This window comes from Amphiura filiformis, chromosome 5 (assembly GCF_039555335.1).
Source record: "Amphiura filiformis chromosome 5, Afil_fr2py, whole genome shotgun sequence".
Lineage (NCBI taxonomy): Eukaryota > Metazoa > Echinodermata > Ophiuroidea > Amphilepidida > Amphiuridae > Amphiura > Amphiura filiformis.
In genome coordinates, this window is record NC_092632.1 from 22,387,820 (window position 1) to 22,408,707 (window position 20,888).

Sequence of the window (20,888 nt, forward strand, 5' to 3'; positions counted from 1 at the left end):
CCAAAAAGTGATATTTTCTCTTTAAATCGCACTATTTTCTGGTAATAGAATAGAAATAAAGGGTGCAGCATTATCCTTTACATGCAAATAATGTGTTCTCGGCAGTAAAAACGTTTAAATAATGGGTGAGGCGCATGTTTTTACTGCCTCGGACACATTTGGGTGCAAAGGATAAAGCATTACCCTTTATTTCTTAAGTGAATGGCTGTGCTAATAAAAACTGAATAATTGTGACTTGTGTAGTGCATTGTTATCATAAATCTAGTCATTATTACAACTGTGAACTGTGAAGTGTTTCATTACAAATACCAACGCAGTAAAAAATCCTTAAATTAAATGTGGAATTGACTTGTTTTGTGAAGAGAAAGTACTGATGTAATAAATTCAAGGAAACATGAACATTTATTTAGTAAATGAAATCTAAATTAAAGTATGTTAATATAATAATAACACAAACATCACTATTTTATCAATTGTGCAAATCATAATCATCACTCCAACAGATGGTAATTATCGGACTGCTATTAAATAATTCAAATTTTAACACAATTCTATGATCTTACCATATAACCAAAAGGAATGTAGATAAGATCCAGAGATAAAGATGAAGATGAAAAAGATATAAAAGACAAAGTAAGTTAAAAGGAAAATGATGACAGTAGAGGAGGAAGAGGAGGAGAAAGGAGAGGAAGAGACAGAGGAATAGGAACAAGAAAAATTATTGAAATAAAGAGGGAAAGAAAACAGTATTTTCACATCTGTTCATAAAAACAGATTGAGACTTGAGTCTTGAGTCCAAATTTAGGACATGCATAATATAATACGAAATATAAAAGACAAAGAAAATTAAAAGGAAAGTGAAGATAGTGGAGGAGGACGAGGGGGAGAAAAGAGAAGAGACAGAGGAAGAGGAACAAGAAAAAGATGAAATTAAGAGGGAAAGAAATAAGTATTTCACATTTGTTCATAAAAACATATTGAGACTTGGTCTGGAGGCTCAAACTGTCCCAAATCTATATATCACATGCAAAATATAATACAAACTCAACTAAACATGAAAAGAAAAGAAATGAACGTATGCGTAAACTACCACCACAAATGACATCTATCACGTGCAGAAGAGGTCAACCTACACACCAAAGAAGTAATCAACCACGATACAAAACACATAACACACCCAGTGCAACATTACCTGTTTTCCTCACTCAGTGGACTGCCATGTAAACAAAAGCATAAGTACATTTTTAGGTAAAAATTGTAATTATGAAACTTAATATTCTAAATCAACTTACTTCATATTAACTAATAAATTTAATTTCAAGAACCATATGAGTATATTGTGACTATTTACCAAATTCACAAAAGCATTAAACAAAGTAATGTAATGTAATGAATATTTTAGAGTTACTTATTGATATTTTCAAAACCCAACAGCTGGTCATGTGACAGCATCCTGGCAGCACCAGCAGTTTCACATCTGACTGGATCTCTTATTCCCAACAAGTGCCTGGTACTCAACTAGCAGTTGGGATTTGAAGTAATTCCTTACAAGTTGGATATTAAATTAAAGCTTATAGAATTCTGAGAGGCAAAAGCCTGCTCAGAGAAAACTTTGACCCAGTTAGACAGGAAACAGTATCCAAAAGAGGTCATTTCACAGAAATTGCCATCCCTATTTCTTTCTGAGGGGGCACTCTAACGCATGCTACCCCCTGATTACGGTGATGGAAAGGAATGTGTTACCTCAAGTGTTTCAGCCCTATAGATCAGCTATCCCAAGCTGTAAAACCCCAGTTTTGCTTGTCTTCTTACCCAATTATAGCTTAAAACTAGTATAACTTTTGAAGTTAATTTCTTCATATAGATGTTTGCAACTCTTACCTTTGTAGTCTGTAACCGTTGACTTGGAGGAATTTGAGCAAGGCTTGGGTCATTTCTCTGTCTTTCTTCTTCTCTTCATCTGTTAAGATGTCAAATGGTACTAGTTGTGTGTCACATCCACCACCTATAATATAAGACATAAAAACGAAATTAAAGTAAATGGGGTTTATATGTTTTCTTGGTTTTTCCTTTCTTATTTATGTTACAGCTGCGAAACTGTTAAAACCTTATACATTTGTTAATTCCCAACATTTAAGATTGCCTTGTTAAGTTTAGTTCTTACTATTTGTTTTTATAGGAACATAGTTAAAATACCATAATTATGGCCCTTACAGGCAGTACTTATAAAGTACAAAATGCTATAAACTAAATTATCAATATTATTGTGTCTTGTTGCTCAATTTGTGGCGAAACTGATCCAACAGGGACAAATGCATGCAGCAAATGTGAAGTTGAGATACAGGATAAAAATAAGTATGCACCAACCTGACAATGCTACAATTAAATATATCAGGAAGTAGTATGATTGGTGATGATAATCACAGACTTTTAAAATTGCATCCTATGACTTAGAGAGATCAGATCAGAGCAGATTTAGTAAATAACAAGTAATACTGTGTAGCTAACTACCTGTCCTTTCTAGTTCCATCTTCTTCCTGAGTGCCCAGACATCATGTGCATTTTCCGCTAAGCGTTCAGCCATGTTCTGCATCTCCCTTGTCAAGGTGATGTTACTCATATCAATAGGCCTGGGATTGTAGCCATGTGGAGACTCAACAGCACCCTATGGAAACCAAGCATATGGTACAAAGGGTAAAAGTGTGCATGTGCTTTAGGAAGTCCATTCCCAAGTCAAAAAGGGAATATCATATTAAGTAATAACCAGGAGAGTAGCGTTTTTTTTATGACGATCGTCATAGAGAATGCTGATATCTACTTGATAAGTCACTAGCATGCCAAAGCATCAAGTTGCAAGCTTGTTCACCCCAACATTTTATGCAAAAAAAGCTAGTTGACTTCAAGGCAACGTTGACACTGCTGCAAAGCTTGCAGCTATTGTACACTAGTGGTCATTGTGAAAACACTACTAGTGCTTGACCATTAGTGATTTTTTAATCGCATGCTGTGATTGCTAATATGATATGCCCTTTAGATGGAGAGGTCAGGTGCAAAATATGAATGTATACACCATCATCATGTGCTGCTTTCTTAATATTAGCCATTACAAAGGTATCTTTTCACACACAATAAAAATACAAAAAAAAGCACAAGGCAGCATTCCTTACCAGACTTGTTTTGGATAACCTTCTTGGTCTCTGAGCTTGAGCATGTTGTTCAGATGATTTGCTCCTCTCAATGGTCCATCCCCATGCCTGGACCGCTTTCAAACATTCACGGATCGCATCTCGATATTTATCCTTTTCCTATTTAAGGCATGCAATGGAGAGATCACAATCACTTAAATAACAATAACAATATGCTTATCATCTATATAATGTGACATGATCTGATCCATTCAGGCCCAAAGAGGCAATTTTGACAATTGAGTTATTATCATAATCAGCTTGACCAATAATGAAGTGTAATATTTCTGGAATTTTCACATTCCAGCATACTTTGTTGCCAAATTTTGAGCTTTTGTAATGCAAATTTTCTGATGTGTTTTATTGTTCTTTGCTCCCTATTTCTGCCTACATCTCAATTTCAAAATTGTCATCTTTGGTCAGATCAGATAGCATCACACTTCATACTACATCCTCCACACATATGAATAAATGAACTAATGAAGCTGTAAAGACACCTAATTCCTTAACTAGGGTTAAATTAGCTTTAATATGTTCTCTGCCAAAAAAAATCTGGATTCTTTCCCTTTTAGAGAACAATGTGTTTAACTTGTATACCCATGAAAATCAAAGAAGTGTTGATACACTTCAAATTGTTAAATAATATCTTGTCCCATCAATCTGGAATATTGCATAATTATATTTGTCAGTGCAGTAAGATTTGCATCATTTATCAAGCAAATATACACAGAATGATTAAACACACATGGATATTAAGTATCAAGTCTACCATTTTAGCAAGCTATTATCTACAGCAAGCTTAATGCATTTGTTCACATACTGAATACAGTCAATATCTAAGACTTGTTAGTTCAGCTCTAACAACATATTAGTCAATCCAATCACCACAAGTTAAAAAAAATGAACACAATCTCAGGTAATATTGACTGTATTTACAGGGATACATATAAAGCTATTGGCAGTTTAGGGGCATGTCACTACAACACAGACTATACCCTAATATTTCATTGTGTGAGCGTAAAAATATCTTATGTGCATATACTCATGTAGCTGTCATTTGCAGTGGGCTGTTCTATTTGAAATCCATACACCACCTATGGAAGACATGGCCTTAATCTTCCACACAGGGAGACTGAATTTCTATTTTCTGAAAATCTATAACCCCTGTGTGGGAGATTCCATGTCTTCCATAGGGAGTGTATGGATTCCAAATGCAATAACCCATTATTACAACCAGCATCAGAGGACTTGGGTACAAGTGGTACGCTACTCTTGTCGGACACCCTTTGATTCTTTTGAGCTGTAGAGAATACACAACAGGAGTTTTTGTTTTTACTAGCCTCCATTAAGTGATCGAGGATAAGCAGATCCAATATTTTGAGTAGTGGATGTCGGCACATTGTTTATTCTCATTCTTTGACAGTTACATATTAGTTTAATAACTATAAACTACTTTATTTAGCACCAATTAAGATTCCATCATAAAAACTCCCCCGATTCTAAAATGAACGAAACTTGTTTACAACTTTACCCTTACGCCTACATTGTGCACCTCAACAGGCATGCACCATGTTAACAACACTTGTAATGATGTAGGATCCTCTATGGCCTCATAGAAACCATAAGATTGTCCAATCAGATTTTGTGTCTACTAAACCATACCCACTGAATAAGAATGGTGCATCATACACAGCTTGTGGGTGGCATACCAATTCTTGGTCACCAGGAATGTAATAGAGCATCTATGAGACATTGGCCAACATGTTGCAACATTGGACAAGACACTTTATCTACCTTGTCTCACTCCACCCAGTGTAAAATGGGGATCTGTTAGGAAGTAGTCAAAGGGCCGCTATTATTGTTGGATGCCCAATGGTATGATATAACCTAGTGGCACCAGGATAAATGTAAAGCGCTTTGATATCTATTTAATTACAGATCTAAGATACTATATAAATGCCTACATTTAATTTTTATTTATTTCTTCATTAATTACATTTTCAATGTACATGTAGCTATTCATCTCATATGCAAGATAGATGTTGTTTCACTCACACAATGAATGAGTTCCGCAATTATTGTATTAGGGTGATGATATATTTCATGATGGGATGTTAACACATAGCGAAACAATGATGTGGAAAGGAACAGAAAGGGAAGACATTGATGAGCCCTCTTCCAGGGTTGGAATTCAAGATTCAAGAACAGAATTTCCTATACTTATAGATCTGTCCATTCCTAATAAATAACATTGGCACCTGTAAGAACTATTGCATAATGTTTACTAAATTTAATTATCATCAAAAATTGCTTTCCTTGTCTATCGATAGTTTTAGTTACTGCTATTATGACCTAACATGATCACTAATTATCAATTCTTCCTATACTTAATTTACAGGATATACAAGATATAAGATAGTCTTGGGCTACCCTGAAATTGGCCAAGCATGGATTAACACATATTCAAAATGATTAAACATTGTACAGGCAAAATGTATGAATGACAAAATAGTGCACTGCATCTAAAACACACAAAGCATCAAATATTGAAATTGGATTTGTTTTAAATCACTACCAGAAACTAGTATTACAACAAAAGTGTGAAATAATTAGATTTGCTCATTTAATCTTGAAATCACTCAAAAAAATCACTACCAGAAACTAGTATTACAACAAAAGTGTGAAATAATTAGATTTGCTCATTTAATCTTGAAATCACTCAAAAAAATCACTACCAGAAACTAGTATTACAACAAAAGTGTGAAATAATTAGATTTGCTCATTTAATCTTTAAATCACTAAAAAAAATCACTACCAGAAACTAGTATTACAACAAAAGTGTGAAATAATTAGATTTGCTCATTTAATCTTGAAATCACTCCAAAAAATCACTACCAGAAACTAGTATTACAACAAAAGTGTGAAATAATTAGATTTGCTCATTTAATCTTGAAATCACTCAAAAAAATCACTACCAGAAACTAGTATTACAACAAAAGTGTGAAATAATTAGATTTGCTCATTTAATCTTGAAATCACTCAAAAAAATCACTACCAGAAACTAGTATTACAACAAAAGTGTGAAATAATTAGATTTGCTCATTTAATCTTGAAATCACTCAAAAATGTAATAACCAACATATCTACTTACATTGTAATATTGCCAAATGTTTTATTAATCTATCACATTTAACACATGTACTCGCTTCAACAAGGTTTAAATGATACCTAGAAAAGCTGTTATGAAATATGAGTGAAAACTATGCACATTCGACACAGATTTCTACTGACAAACAAGATGATATGCAACCTTTAAGCCATGATTCATAACCAATGTATGATGACAAGAAAGACCATTAGTATACCACACTAATACATTATATATAGAAAGACAAGACACTGTTGGAAAGTAGTATCATATGGCATGCACAAAAAATGTTGTGGTGTCAGATAGACCAGCAGAATTTTGATACCTTAGTCGTAAGTGTTCGATACGGCCTGAGCATAGGCTGCTCTTTCATGGCCAGTTGCGCTACCTCCCCGTGAGTCCAACCTGTATCAAACTGATTTGCAAACGGACGACAGGAACAAAAAATAACAACACAAGACAGGGTTGGGGAGGATAAAAAATAACAAATTCAAACAAATTTGAGGATAAACAACTCTAAAACAGGAGGATATATACATTCTTTGTGAGTTGCTAGATGTGTGAGTGTGACCTGTTGACAAATTGATCGTTTTTCTCACAAATTTAACTACTGTGTAGTGTATAACAACCATGTCAAAACTATATGACATGTTAGATAGTTAATAGGGTTCCAATATTTCAACAAAAACTTGGAACAGCACACATGCCAAACCACAGCATGATGGAAAGGTAACCCTAACATGATTGCTAGATCTACTAAATTATACAATGTGTTGAATTTATTAATTTATTTTAAATCAGGAGTCGCATGACCGAGACAATATGATGCATTCATTAACTTTATATGAAAGATATAATCAATGCACAATGTGGATGTCTCTTTATTACTCATGCAAAAAATTACAAAATTTCCTTTAAAATAAATAAAATAAATATTTAAAAACCAATTTAAACATAATTTTGACATACTTTTATAGTGAACATTGCAAAACTCATGCACTCATTTGGTAGGTTGGCCAGTTCATCCTTCCCTCGTTCACATGTTTATTCACTTAATTAATTGCAGATTTACTTTCTCGCTCGCTCGCTCGCTCACTTGTCCCATCACTCGCTCTCTCCCTCACTTTGCTCAATCACTCAAATACTTGCTCATTCACACACTCAATCACCTATTCACTCATGCACCCACCCACCCACCCTACTACAAACATATCAAAAAAAAAAAAAAAAGACCTGTGCCAATTTTAATAACTTTTTTCTATGACACCAGTAAAACCTACCAAGCCTAATGCCCATGCATCATGGAGATGTTCTGCAAATCTGTCACTGAATGAAAGAAGACCTTCATTCAGTAAAATTCTGAAACAAAATCATACAAATAACATTAGCTGATACAGTTTTTGTCTGTTTTTGGACTCTTAATATTCTACAAATCTTGGATACATGTTTGTTTTTCACAAAAATGCCATGATTCTGAAGAAAATGTTAGTAAATTTGGAAACTTGTTATCACACAGGCAGGGACAAGAGCCCCTATCCATGCAAGGTAGCTGAATTTGGAAGACATGATTAACATATGTATGCTATAATGCGACGAAAAGTGACTGGGCCCTACATATGCATGACCTTTTATGTATCACACACAGACGCTACTGTCTGGAGGATGTCAAATGGACTATAGGAATTGAAATGTTTCTAAGTGAGTAGTTTTTGGATCTGAAGAGCATATATTCTGCTGATATGAATTATGAATGATTCTGATGAATTGGTTTCCAGAAAAAAGGAAGAAAAAAATGGAAGAAAAAACTAATGTCGCGCTCACCTTGATGTGTCGATAGGCTTGGGTTGGTAGACACCATCATGGTCAAAGCTAGACTCCCTGATAAAGGTTTCATCATGGTAAGCCATAGAGTAATCTGGAGGCAATGCACTGCCAATAGCTGTCAGACAAGGCAGGGCTTGATCAAATAACTCAGAATCATATTCCTGAAACAAAATGATGAAAGTAATCATGGATAGAAGCATTATTATGATGATACTGAGATTGCATTTCAAAGTAACAGCATAAACCAAGTTTTAGTATCTTTCTTATTCAGCAAATGAATGAGGGCAAATACAGTGGCTGTGCGTCAAAGTCCAACCATGAACAAAACAATTGCTTATATCAACCACCATACCTGTCTTATAGAACATTCTTTTAACGAGAAAAGCTGTATTTAGCAACACCCATTTTATTGACAAATAGAGCAGCTAGCTGGTAATGTTAGACCTGAATGGTTTTATTCCTGTTCTTACCCTGTCTGCCAAGGCATCAAACAAACCAGTGAACAGCATCATAGTTAGCCTCTTCTCTTCATCACTTGCTGATCCATAGGTTCCCCAGCCTCCAAGGCTACCATAGTATGTTACACATCTCTCATAGTGAAGCATCAAGATCTGTCAAACAGATGGACATTTAACAAATAATTTAAAAAAATATTATTTATATGAAAAATATGAAAGACTAATTCTGGTGCAAGTATTACTTGATATCAGGATTTTAACGAAGTATTTTGTGCCAGAAAGAAGACAGGACATTTAAGTGTTGATATTGTTAGAACATGCACTGAAATGTGTATACTGACCTTGAGTGAGACGAAGGTGTGCTCAGCTAGGGCAGGCACATCTACAATAAGCTTTCTCAACAAGCGCTGCATCATGGACGGCTTCAAGCTCCTATAAATAACAACATGTATACATACACATTAAGTAGACTGGTGAAAACATTACAATTGAATCAGATCTCACAGAATTAGAAAGTCACACTCCCATGCTAGGGACGAAGGCAAAATTGGCATGCATGCTGACTCGGGCTTTTATCAATTCTGGCATCAATACTTTGCATGGACAATCTATAGGAGAGCGTAAACTTGATGTTTTAGATGGCTTGTATAAACAACCTAAAGACTATGACCAATCAGATCTTAGTGAACTTACTTTGTGAGAGCTACCAAGAAGTTTGAGATAATATTTCTTTGTCCCCTTGTCAGAGACCTGCCACTGGACATTCTGTATACTGTATGTAGCGTAGAGTCCAACAAGGATCCATACTTGTCAGCATTCTCAAACATATGAGCATGGCGAGTGAGTAGGGGCAGTACTGTGTTGCACAGATATCTGTTCAGAGCTAGAGCCATATCATGATCATGGGTGACAGGCTGCAATTAAGAAGAGTGGGGATAACAAAAATATGCTAATTAAATGAATTTACGAGTATTTTGCATACCCACATCCATCTATGGTTGTCTTCTCTGATAAGGAATACAAATCAGTTTTGATTAATACTATTCATTACGTCATGAATATACAAATTTGCACACAACCCAATTAAACCGGTTGGATGAATGCGGTTAGTACACATATCCAATGCAAATGAACAATTACATACAAGCACCTACCGTATTTTTACATTGCATGATTAAAGGCTTTGTAATTGGATGCAGTCATTAACCTCTAAATCATACAGAATATCTCCATTCCTCAATGGCACTTACTGTATCAAGAGTTGTAGCAGCTCTTAAATCAGGCAGAAATCCAACTTCCAAGAGATGAAAGAACAATCCTTGTTCATCAATACCATACACTCTTTCCAAGAACAGTAACATGGCTTCTTTGTGAGGTGGTGTCAATCCTTTCAAGTCTTCACCAAGCGCTTTGCCATCCTCTAAAAACATAAATATAAATAAATGCAGTAGTATCTATGGGACTTACACAAATTCATCATATAATCAAAATCAACAGCGATATTGGTTTCATAGATTTTTGGAACCATCATCATTTTCCCAACTTTGTTGGTCACATTTTCAATGTTCTATGATGCATTTTTGAAATCAACCAATTACTATAACAAGCAATAAAAAACATTCATCTTGGACATTATTTTCCATTGCAGTATGCAAAACTAAAGGCTATTTACCATCCTCTTTGTCCTTATATGATTTGATAGGCGATGGCAGGATGAATTTGAGACTGAGTATTCCAATGATATCATTCAGAGGCACTAAGCTGCGTAAGATGGCTCTCATCCTCATAGGTTCTGTGCGACCTTGTGACAGCAAATGTTTGTCTGGAGCACATCGACCTAGCAGGTCAATTAGAGTTGCATAGAAAGTCAATACGGCACCGCCAACATCCACATCATCTTCATCATCATCTCTGTGTTGTAAAAGAAAGTGGATTTTCCAGATTAACATACTGCACAGATACTGACATGAATATTCATTAACATATAATTTGAGTATCTGTAAGAACTTGCTTGGTCGGACTGACGTCACAAAGAGGAAAAACACTGAAATAGTGGTGTGCATAGGTGCAATCTGGCTGCTTGTCACCTTTGCCAACATGGTTGCTACAAGCATGCCTGAAACTTTGCTTAAAGGGGGGCAATGTGCCCTGATGTCCAATATTTTTAGCCCAAATCGCAGGTCAAATAATCAAGAAGTTATCCAATTTTCCTCTTAACTATTGGTTTCTATGGAAGAGGAAATTGTCAAAAGCTGCTGGAAAAATCTTCATAAATTGCCCAATCATGCTACTAAATTGCAGGTTTGGTAACCATGGAAGACACACACACACACACACACACCCACACCCCCCCACACACACACACACACCCCCACACATATAATTGCGGATGCATACAAACTGCGAATGTCCTTGGTTCCTAGAGAGTGTTTCTAGATCAAAAACAGCATTTACAAGTATTAGCAGCAATGACCTGCTAATGTTTACACATTGGGATATGGGGGTGCATGGGTAAATAGGTAAGCATGTTTTCCTGATTGTCTGAATGTCTTACCCAGCAGCATTTGCAGCCTGACTTGACCTGTCGTCTAGTAGCCTAGCTGGTGTACCAGGTGTAAACCTATCAGCTTCATCAGAAAGCATAATGGCTTCCTCCATAGCAACCAATAAACCTTTGCCTTCTCCTCTCAGAGCAGGGCCAAGACACTCTGGGTGACGGATGAGAAGCCTCACAACAAGGTTGGCATTCTCCTCTACTGTTTCACCTACAAGCAATCAAAAAGCAAATTCGTTCATTACAGTGTTCACTTATTTAACAAATTTAATTTTAATGTAGACAACAAATGTTAAGGATTTTGGAAAAACACACACAATCTAACATCTTTTAATTTCATTCATTTGATATGTCTCTTGGGAATTTGTTGGGGCCAATTCTGCACAAATAGAGTATATCTCATAGATATGGTGAACAAGTGCAAAGAGGAAAACCTTCACCCTACACATTGTAGGGTGAAACTTGCACTATATCATGACTTGTCCTTCCCAACCAACCCTCTTCCCAACAACCAATGTTGGGTACTACTATAGTGGGAATTTCAATTGATTGAACACAGCTTTCAGCAACAACGTGAACGCACAATCTTGGATACGAGTGTGTTGGCATGGTTGGATTTGCTTCCGCTTGACTCATGCACAGTCGCACACGTTAGCGTACATCGCGCAGTATACACAAAAAAACATCACGCTCATTCAATCAAAATTTCCACTATAGACGAACATGAGCAAAATGGCAGAATTCAACAATGATTGGAGGAATGGTGACCATTTACATTTCCCAAATCAAAATGTCCCAATACTCTTGTTGAGCATTATATCAATTTTCCCCTTTGGAAGCAAGCTGAGATTGTCATCCCTGTACGGAGTGTGACTGCTCAAACAACATTTTAGAGTCCCCACACATCATGAAGGGATTGACATACCATTGACCCAGACAGCATGTCTCATGAAGTCCAAGTATCTCTCTCCATCCAATGGATCCCAGCCAATAGAATACTTCCCCATAGCTATCAATCTAGCATTGTCCTGTACTCCACACTTTGACAGATATGTGATGACCTTCTCCAGGTGAGCTTCTCTCAATGCTAGAGCTAGCTCATTGTTGTCCATTAGAGAGGCTGCAGCAACATCCAGTGGACATGACCCACGTAAGGATGGGTAAGCTGTTAAGAAAGGGAGAAAGAATATGTGGATTTGAAACAGATCTATGATAAGGTAGATAACCTGGTGTTAACACTTGGAACATAACTAGTTTACTAACTTGATACGGCAGTTATTGATACATCTAATCTAAATCTGTGACTTAAATGTGATGTTAATGCTTCCTTTCTACAAGCTAACCCTATCATTGCATAAATTAAATTTTAAAAATTCATCTGCAATGAGAATTGAACAAGCAATCTACTGACAGTGATAGTAGTGATACAAATAGTTTATCTTAGAACAACTATTACTTGGTTTGCCTCTACATTGAATTTCTAATTTTTATTAAAAAAATGTAAATTCTTCTTCTTGTGCATTAAATTTGACTGGTCTTGAAACTATTGTCTTGGACACTCTGTGCATGTATGTTTGTGCCTATTGAAAAAAAATGTCAAAAACATGGGAGCTTTTATTTAAAAAGTTGACTATGTTTGAAATTGTATATTCATTCTCAGTTGAATACAAATAAAGGATTATAATTGCATCCCATTACAGAAATGTTTCTCCTCCATATAAAATTATTGAAGAAAAACAATTAAATAAAAGACACCAAAAATAATCTTTGAATAATATCCACATAAATGTCTAAAACCCGTGTTTTCTAACCTTCTGAAGTTGATAAAAACTTATGTCAGGCTATAAAAATGACAGTATATTCTTCCCTAACATTTTGAATACAAGATTGTAAAAATACTGCACTTTTCTTCCTTTACTTAATTGAAATAGATATAAATAAATTTGATGTATTCTTCCATAGTATTACGATATGGATTATCTATTAATTGCCAAAAATGCTACCCATGTTTGTGGCACATCCCCTTATGTAACATGATCAGCTCTATGGGGACCAAAGGAGGCATTTTGCCAATCACGTTACTACCATTATTACCTTATACAAACATTAGGCTGTCATATACTGAAAACACCAAAGGTCTAGCATACATGGTTCTAAAGTTACAACATTTTCTTATGCATTTTATTGTTTTTTTAATGCATATTTTTGCCTTTATCTCAATTTCGAATTTGCTGCCTTTGGCCCCCATGGTCATGGACCAGATCGTGTCACACATGGTCATTTGTATTGAGTACCTTAAAACACATGAAGAGTTCGGATGCAAGGCTGCCCTGAGAATTTGTTAAATTAATTAATATTTTTATATTATGTGAAGAAATACCATTGTAATGGTTAATAATAAATCTATGCACTAAAATACAAAACACTATTAACCCCCTGGACACTACTGGTCATCTAACAGCATTTCTGATTGGTTCATAATTTGAAATGCTCATTTCAATTGTCAATTATGACTAGGATTTAAACTATTTATGGTCAAATGTGCATTTGCAGATGATCTTATTAATACCCTCCTTGATTGGTTCAAAATTGGACACAATATTCATTTTGGCCAATCGACAGGTGGTTCTCATGGGGTTAATAGCAATACCCAATGAGAAAATAACATAAGGCAGCTCATAATGTAAACCTGTACCTGAACTCTTCACATATTCAAACACTACTGCAGTAAATAGTACTAGTGCATATTAGTTGTAATCACTACTCACACAAGCCCATAAACCCATGGTCTAGCAGGTACCCAAGGTTATCAAACATGGCCTTCTGATTCTGCCGGCTCGTCCGGCAAAAATAGCAGAGAAATCGACAGCAGCTAGCGGTCAGGTCACGACAAAACTCATCCTAAGTGTTCGGTAAAACGGTGGTAAAAAAACAGCACAGCAAACAAGAAACAAATCAAACGTGTGAGAACAGCATTCATTAAAATAATATGTGCCAACACACTAACTCAGTAAGAAGGTTAATAGGGTAGAAAAGTCAGAACAACATAGATACTAATAATATTGAAGTTAGATTATCATTATTATATTGTAAATATGTCATTTCTCAAAACACTTAGTGAGCTGGTTATGAAGGAACAGCAAACAGTTTTGGTTCCTGAAGTATTTTAAAATTTCATTTTGATGTTTATATGTAAAGATAAAGCATTCCATATCCTCACTATGAGTTTGACATATTTTCAGATAAAATTGGTATCTACGAGTATGATTAAAAGTTAACCACAAGGAAAAAGAAAATATAATAAAAAAGAACTTTCACAGCAGTGCGATATCATCATCAGTTAATCAGTACTGGAGGGCTGAAACTGAAATGTGATTTATACTACTAAAGCAACTTGTGTTATTTCATTTGAAACCACACGCTCCCTGTGGAAGACATGAAATTAATCTCCACACAGAGAGTATAAATTTCAAATGGAATCACCCATTAAGGAAACCCCATTGGAAATTCACACTCCCTGTGTGTAAGATTAAGGTCATGTCTTTCATAGGGGGTGTATGGATTTCAACTGGAACAGCCCATTAGATATACACCTACATAACGTATAAAACTAATAGGTTTGTCCTCAAACAGCTCTGCAAGTTTGGACACCTATGGAACTAAGAGAGTGTAAAAAAGAAACACTGTTCTACAAGGGGATGAACTCTTGAAGTTTGGTTGATTGGTATTCAATGACCCCATTTGCACAGAGCCTGATGTCGACTTTTAACTTAAACTTCATTTGTGTGTAAGCAGGGTCATTGTGTGTTGAAGGTAGACTTCTAAAGATGACCCAGAGCAATGTTGAATCAAACTCGACTTTAAATAGCAATTTTATAGTGTAAACAAACATGCAATTCACCAGCAAAGTGGTTACTTAACTCATTGGTAACTGGATCATGCACCATCTGGAATGACGGTGGAATGATCTAGTTGACATAGCGATAATCAGCTTAGTGATAATTCGCTTGTGAATTAGAAATCGAGTTTATAATGGTTATTGAAGCATGAGCAAAAGCTTTTGTTTTGAAGTTGACTACTGTTCTTAGCTTGCTGTATACATGGTGCAAACACCCCATCAAAAATAATTTATGCTATTCCTTAGTCGCAATGTTTGGTAAGTCAAGCCTGTAGAATGGGTTTCTATTGTGTTGCTTAATACTAAATAAAACAGGTCACTTGTAAAATACCTCTACAACTTCAAAAAAGACAGGTTTGATTTCCACAACTTCACAAATAGTAGTGATAGCCATCATTAATAGCTTTTGCACCTAACAGAGCTCCACATTGAATTTGGTGACTTGTAATGGATATCAGGTTATAACATAATGCAATTATGTGATTGAATTATAATCCAATCCCACCAAGAGGTGCAATTCATTCCAAATGCATCAAAGCAAAACATGATGGGTTAGGGACCACAAAGGGTTTTTGCACAAGCAAGCCCAAAGCAAACCACTGAATTTGTGCTTTTGAGGGGAAAATCAATCCAGATGTCTATAATTGCCATATCTTTTAGTTGCAGCAGTACTAAGAATAAAGAATCTAATTAGTTGTGCATCAAATCATCACTCGACATCAACACCTTTGCTGCCATGGCAACAACTTACAGAGACCAATTTTGCTCTGGTCGAGGTAGTAGTCAAAGCTGTCATTAACGGCTGCCTGGTTGATTGTACCGATGCGACAGAAGAAACTTAGAAAGCGTGAGCAAGCAGTGATGAGCTCACGATTGTACTCCTACAAGGGTGGGGTATTTTAGATTGAAAGTCAATTAGGAGGGTTAATGGACTATTCCAGTTGATATACATATACCCCCTACGGAAAATGTTGGAAATATCTTTCACAGGGGGAGTATAAATTACAAATGGAATGAATGCATTAGAAGCTCCATTTAAAACTCACATACTCTCAATAGAAGATTCAGGTTGAATCTTTCTCAGAGGGTGTATGAATATCAAATGGAGCTACCTGATGCACCCAATCAATTTGAAATTCCTACTCCTCCTGTAGAAGATATTCTCAAAATCTTCCACAGGGGTAGTGTGGATTTTAAATGGAATAGCCCAATTGAATTTAGTTTGCACTAGGGCAAGGTACAAGCACAATACTACAAAATTGTTGTTACACGGTGAGTGAGTACTATATGGGAACAACAATTCTGTAAAGAAAATTATTTACAGGATAAAAGGGGCAATAATCAAATCAACAATGTTGATTAGTAAGAACTTTTATGCAATTATGTAAGTGGTGATATATATTCATGGCATCACACACCATCATTCCTCTAGCATTCATTTACGCACTTACAGAGACCAATGTGGCTCTGCTCTAGATAGTACTCTAGATGGTCGTTAACTGCCATCTGGTTGTTTACAATCAGGCGACAGTAGAAACTAAGGAAGCGTGAACATGCTGTGATTAACTCACGGTTGTACTCCTAGATAACAAACACATGGACGATGAAGGAGTCGGGTGAGAAGGTAAAATACAAAGTGAGCATGACAGGAAAAGGAAACCCTAAACTATAATGGACTACAACTTTCTGTACTTTTGTGTGAATTCTGTAATTCTTCAGTTTTGTCCACACAGTACATGATAATATATACCTACTTTACACACATGATAATAAAAGCAGAGGAACCATTCCATTAGATACTGAAATACAACTAATATTTATACTTTGATCAGCTCGTAATCGGCGGGCCTTATAACATTGCGGATTAATATCAGAATATTTTATTTTGAGATTTGTCTTGTGACATCTCGCCAGAAACATCACAAATTATTTATTCAAGTCCTATACTTTGTCTACTTTCTTTAACACACAAAATATAGACCAGGCAGGTCAACTAATAGCACTCTTAATGTAGGTGTACTTTTCAGCGTTGTGGTAAAAGCCTAACATTTCCCGCCTATTATGAGCTGATCTAACTATAATGCAGTTATCTGTACTATCATTTTTATACTGAGAGAAAAGTAAAAAGTAAAAATTTTAAATATTGGAAACTATACAGTTACACATCCAGACATGAACAACCAAACACACATATCCGCAACTTCCACATCCCTAACACACACCTTCCCCCACTCCACATACACACTCACCTCTACTTGTATTCACCCGCAACCGTGGACCCTTGCAACCGTGGACCCTTGCAACCATGGACGCTTGGATTTTACAATTGAGGACTGACATATCACATTAAAACTGTGGACATTTATACACAAATCTGACAATTAATCACCACATCGTAGACCTGACATTATACCTCGAATGGGGCTTTATAGGTTCAATTCTTTCTCCAGATGTAGCGCTCTCAAGAATGGATGTAATGGAGCTTGTGTGTCCATGTTTTCTGAGCTAAACTTCATACAAAAGTCCACATTGCAGGTAAAAAAGATGTAGCTCACCAAACTCACACAAACCCCTCATTATTTCTTACCGGTACTTTGCTGGATGCGGAGCTTGTACTGATTGCTCTTGGTAGTGTCGACCCTTTGTTAGCAGGTTGGTCATCTTCTTCACCAAACATCAGATGAATGGATGTCTGATGCTTCTCTAGAACATTCACCATCACATTCATCACCGTTTCGTGAACACAAAGCGCCCTCATGAGATCAGGGTGTTGGTAAAACACTTTGTTATCAGTTACTTCCCTAAATATATGGAAAATAAAACAATGCTTAATCATATAATATGACCCCAGTAGGAGTATAGTGATACAAGGGGGCACCAGGACTGAATGATGGGGCTCTGAGTCTAAATTTGATGGGACATTGGCTGTTTTTGGCATTTTTTCTATGTAATTTGTCAAAGTTTGACTCTGATGGGGGAACATGCCCCCATGCCTCTATGATGATACACCACTGGTCCAAAGTATACATAAATAGAGATCAAAGTATTGATATAAATGACCTTTTCTTTATGATTATGAGTACACTGGCGGTTCAATTATTCACATTTAACAATACCCCTCACATGTCAGTTTGTCTCTAATGGCATTTATTAAAGAGTTTTCTGGATAAAAACTTCTCACTGAGGTGAGCAGATGTTAAAGTTGTGAGAAATAAATTTTAAAAAAACCGTAAAATAGATCATGCGATCATTAAAAAGCAAATATCCTTTACTACTTCCACGTTTTATTGATGTTGGTGTGGACACTGTCAATCTGTCTATACAAATATATCCAAATTCCAAATATGATTATATAGAATTATTATAAAAATGATCCAAAATGCAGTCAAAAGATGGCCATATTTACCAGAGATGTTTGATAAGTGCATCTTCCTCAGCAGCCCCCATTTGTACTCTTAGCAGTGATCTGATCTGACCCAAGTTGGTTAACAGGTGAACAATATCATCTGTCTGTGCATGACTAACTACATAGGTCTTGCCCAGAGCTCGGCATAACTGAAAAACAACAAGAATTGGTTAATAACAAAATGATTACAAATACATCGTATTACTTAACTCCTGTCTTAGATTTCATTGTCACTTGCATCATAAAGTAAGCTAACATTGTTAGGATTTCCTCTTACATATAAAGTAGGTTGAATTCTTAGTAAGGTTGGTTAAAATTACACTGACACTAAGATGCAGACTGACATACACATCCACCCATTTGTTTTATGTGACAATCTAGGACATACAATGACTTAATTTTTTTTTATTAACTGGGAATTGAATTGGCAGATGTGAGATTTTTGTTTGATAAAATGGGTCATTACTAATGCTCCCATGGTATCCCAAGTTGGAATAATGCCATTCTTGGCACTGCCATAGAAGGGGATATGTAGTATACGCAGATCCAACTGGTGACATCCCAGTTTTCTACAGTCCCTGTTTGGTGGGAAAACTCACAGAAGTTCCTGGTTGCCGGTAAAAACAAACACTTCCCACACCTACACACACACCCCAAGCAGGACCACAGACTTTTAAAAAGGACTTTGTACACCTGAATTCGGCACCAAACCATGGACATGTTTGAAGTCTTACAATCCAACCAAAACCGACACCTCCAATCCACCAGAAACAATTTTGGTATGCAAAAAAAACCATGCAAATTAACATAGTTTCATTAATAGTTATACATTACCTCTCCCACACCATCATACTGCCTATGTAAAAGATGGAACATGGCTCTCACTAAGTTGGCATCTGATACATGTTTCTCTTGTGCCCATTTGATCATAGTCTCAGAAATTAACTTGGATAGAGAATCTGAAGAAAAATTCAAAGAACCAACATTTCACATTTCTTCTCAAGTCTCTTACTTTCATATAAAGCTTGTTTGCAAATATTTGCTTCATTGAAACTAAAGTTACAAATTCTCAAAATTGACAAACATAATTACACACCTATTTCTGATTTTTAAAAGCCTGTAGCCTCTTTCGTTACAGAAAGTAATGAGCTCCTCTGTCCCTTCTATTGAAACCGGCCTTGCTTTCTATATTTTTAAAGATATCTGAGTGTATACATTTCCCCCACACATATTGATAATTACCTAATTCGCCATAGAAGTAGTGATGCAACAGGATTAATTACCATAGCGATGGGTCCAAACAATTTTTGAATTTATTGCCTGCACTATAAAACAGGCTGCAATCATTACATGTCATGCCTGGTATGTAATTATAGATTGAATGAATAGAATGCCATTCTTTTCAAAGACACTAATATTACAGACCGTGCGAGTGAAACGTACAATGGACTGAGCATAATGTGAAATTTCTATAGAATTGTGATCCAGATCTTTATACCTATTCTTTGATATCTATGGTGCGACGCAGATGTACAACATGTCTAGTGCAGGGCAATACATTCAAAAATCGTTTGGACCCATCGCTATATGGTAATTAATCCTGTTACATCACTACTTCTATGGTGAACAATTTTTGTTGATGGACTCCCATGTGCAGCTGGCTCGATACAAAAACTGTTCTGTGTGCGCTGCATGATAGCTAAATCAGGGTATTAACTGAAGGTGGTAAAAATGTCCTCAGTTTGGTCACATAGTATGCATTTTTCACACATTCAATAAATCTTATGACATCTCACAGAATAAGCTTACTTTCTTCTGTCAACTATATATCCAAAGCCTGCCATGTCTATACCATTTATATAATCACCAATTAGGGCAAGGCACCATCTAGTGTGAATATGGTATTAAAAAGCTCAATCCATTCACAAAGAAATATGTACACTAAAATAAAAAACAAAACTTTCAATAACACTATTGATGAAATAAAAAGGAATATATCACATTTTGCACACGACCTCTTCATATCATCAAAGTATCAAATTACCTCCAGAGAATTTCTCCCCTAATCCTCCATCACCTTCCTCAGGGTCATGTGCTGAACGGAAGCAGCTACAGAGCCAGGCAAACCATGACATAGGCTCTTTGTCTTCTTCTTCTTTCAGTTCTCTCACACCACAATGAAATACCAAGTCGGTGTGGAAGTTTTCTATGACTTCACGGAGATCTTCACGGCATGGACACAATGTATCTCCCTCTCCTCGGAACGACAGCAACATCCGCATCTGATTTAATAACAGGTTACATATAATATCAGTTTTGCTGTCTTTACCAAGTGGATGAAGTTGTCAACTTACACGTATTCACAGCATGTTAGCAAGATATATAGATTCCAAGTGGTACGCCACAGATAATATT

General features: G+C 36.0%; 1 protein-coding gene across 1 annotated transcript in view; it reads right to left on the reverse strand.

Moving 5' to 3' along the window:
- Positions 1-20,888, reverse strand: part of LOC140152806 (ryanodine receptor 2-like) — a 231,522-nt gene that overhangs the window by 90,956 nt on the left and 119,678 nt on the right. The window contains 19 exon segments of the mRNA XM_072175306.1: positions 1,193-1,213; positions 1,882-2,005; positions 2,512-2,665; positions 3,168-3,305; positions 6,659-6,748; positions 7,614-7,692; positions 8,155-8,318; positions 8,628-8,768; positions 8,957-9,047; positions 9,309-9,529; positions 9,866-10,035; positions 10,288-10,526; positions 11,170-11,380; positions 12,095-12,334; positions 13,938-14,070; positions 17,655-17,868; positions 18,474-18,622; positions 19,308-19,432; positions 20,518-20,755. Coding sequence (XP_072031407.1) covers positions 1,193-1,213; positions 1,882-2,005; positions 2,512-2,665; positions 3,168-3,305; positions 6,659-6,748; positions 7,614-7,692; positions 8,155-8,318; positions 8,628-8,768; positions 8,957-9,047; positions 9,309-9,529; positions 9,866-10,035; positions 10,288-10,526; positions 11,170-11,380; positions 12,095-12,334; positions 13,938-14,070; positions 17,655-17,868; positions 18,474-18,622; positions 19,308-19,432; positions 20,518-20,755 — 2,942 coding nt within the window.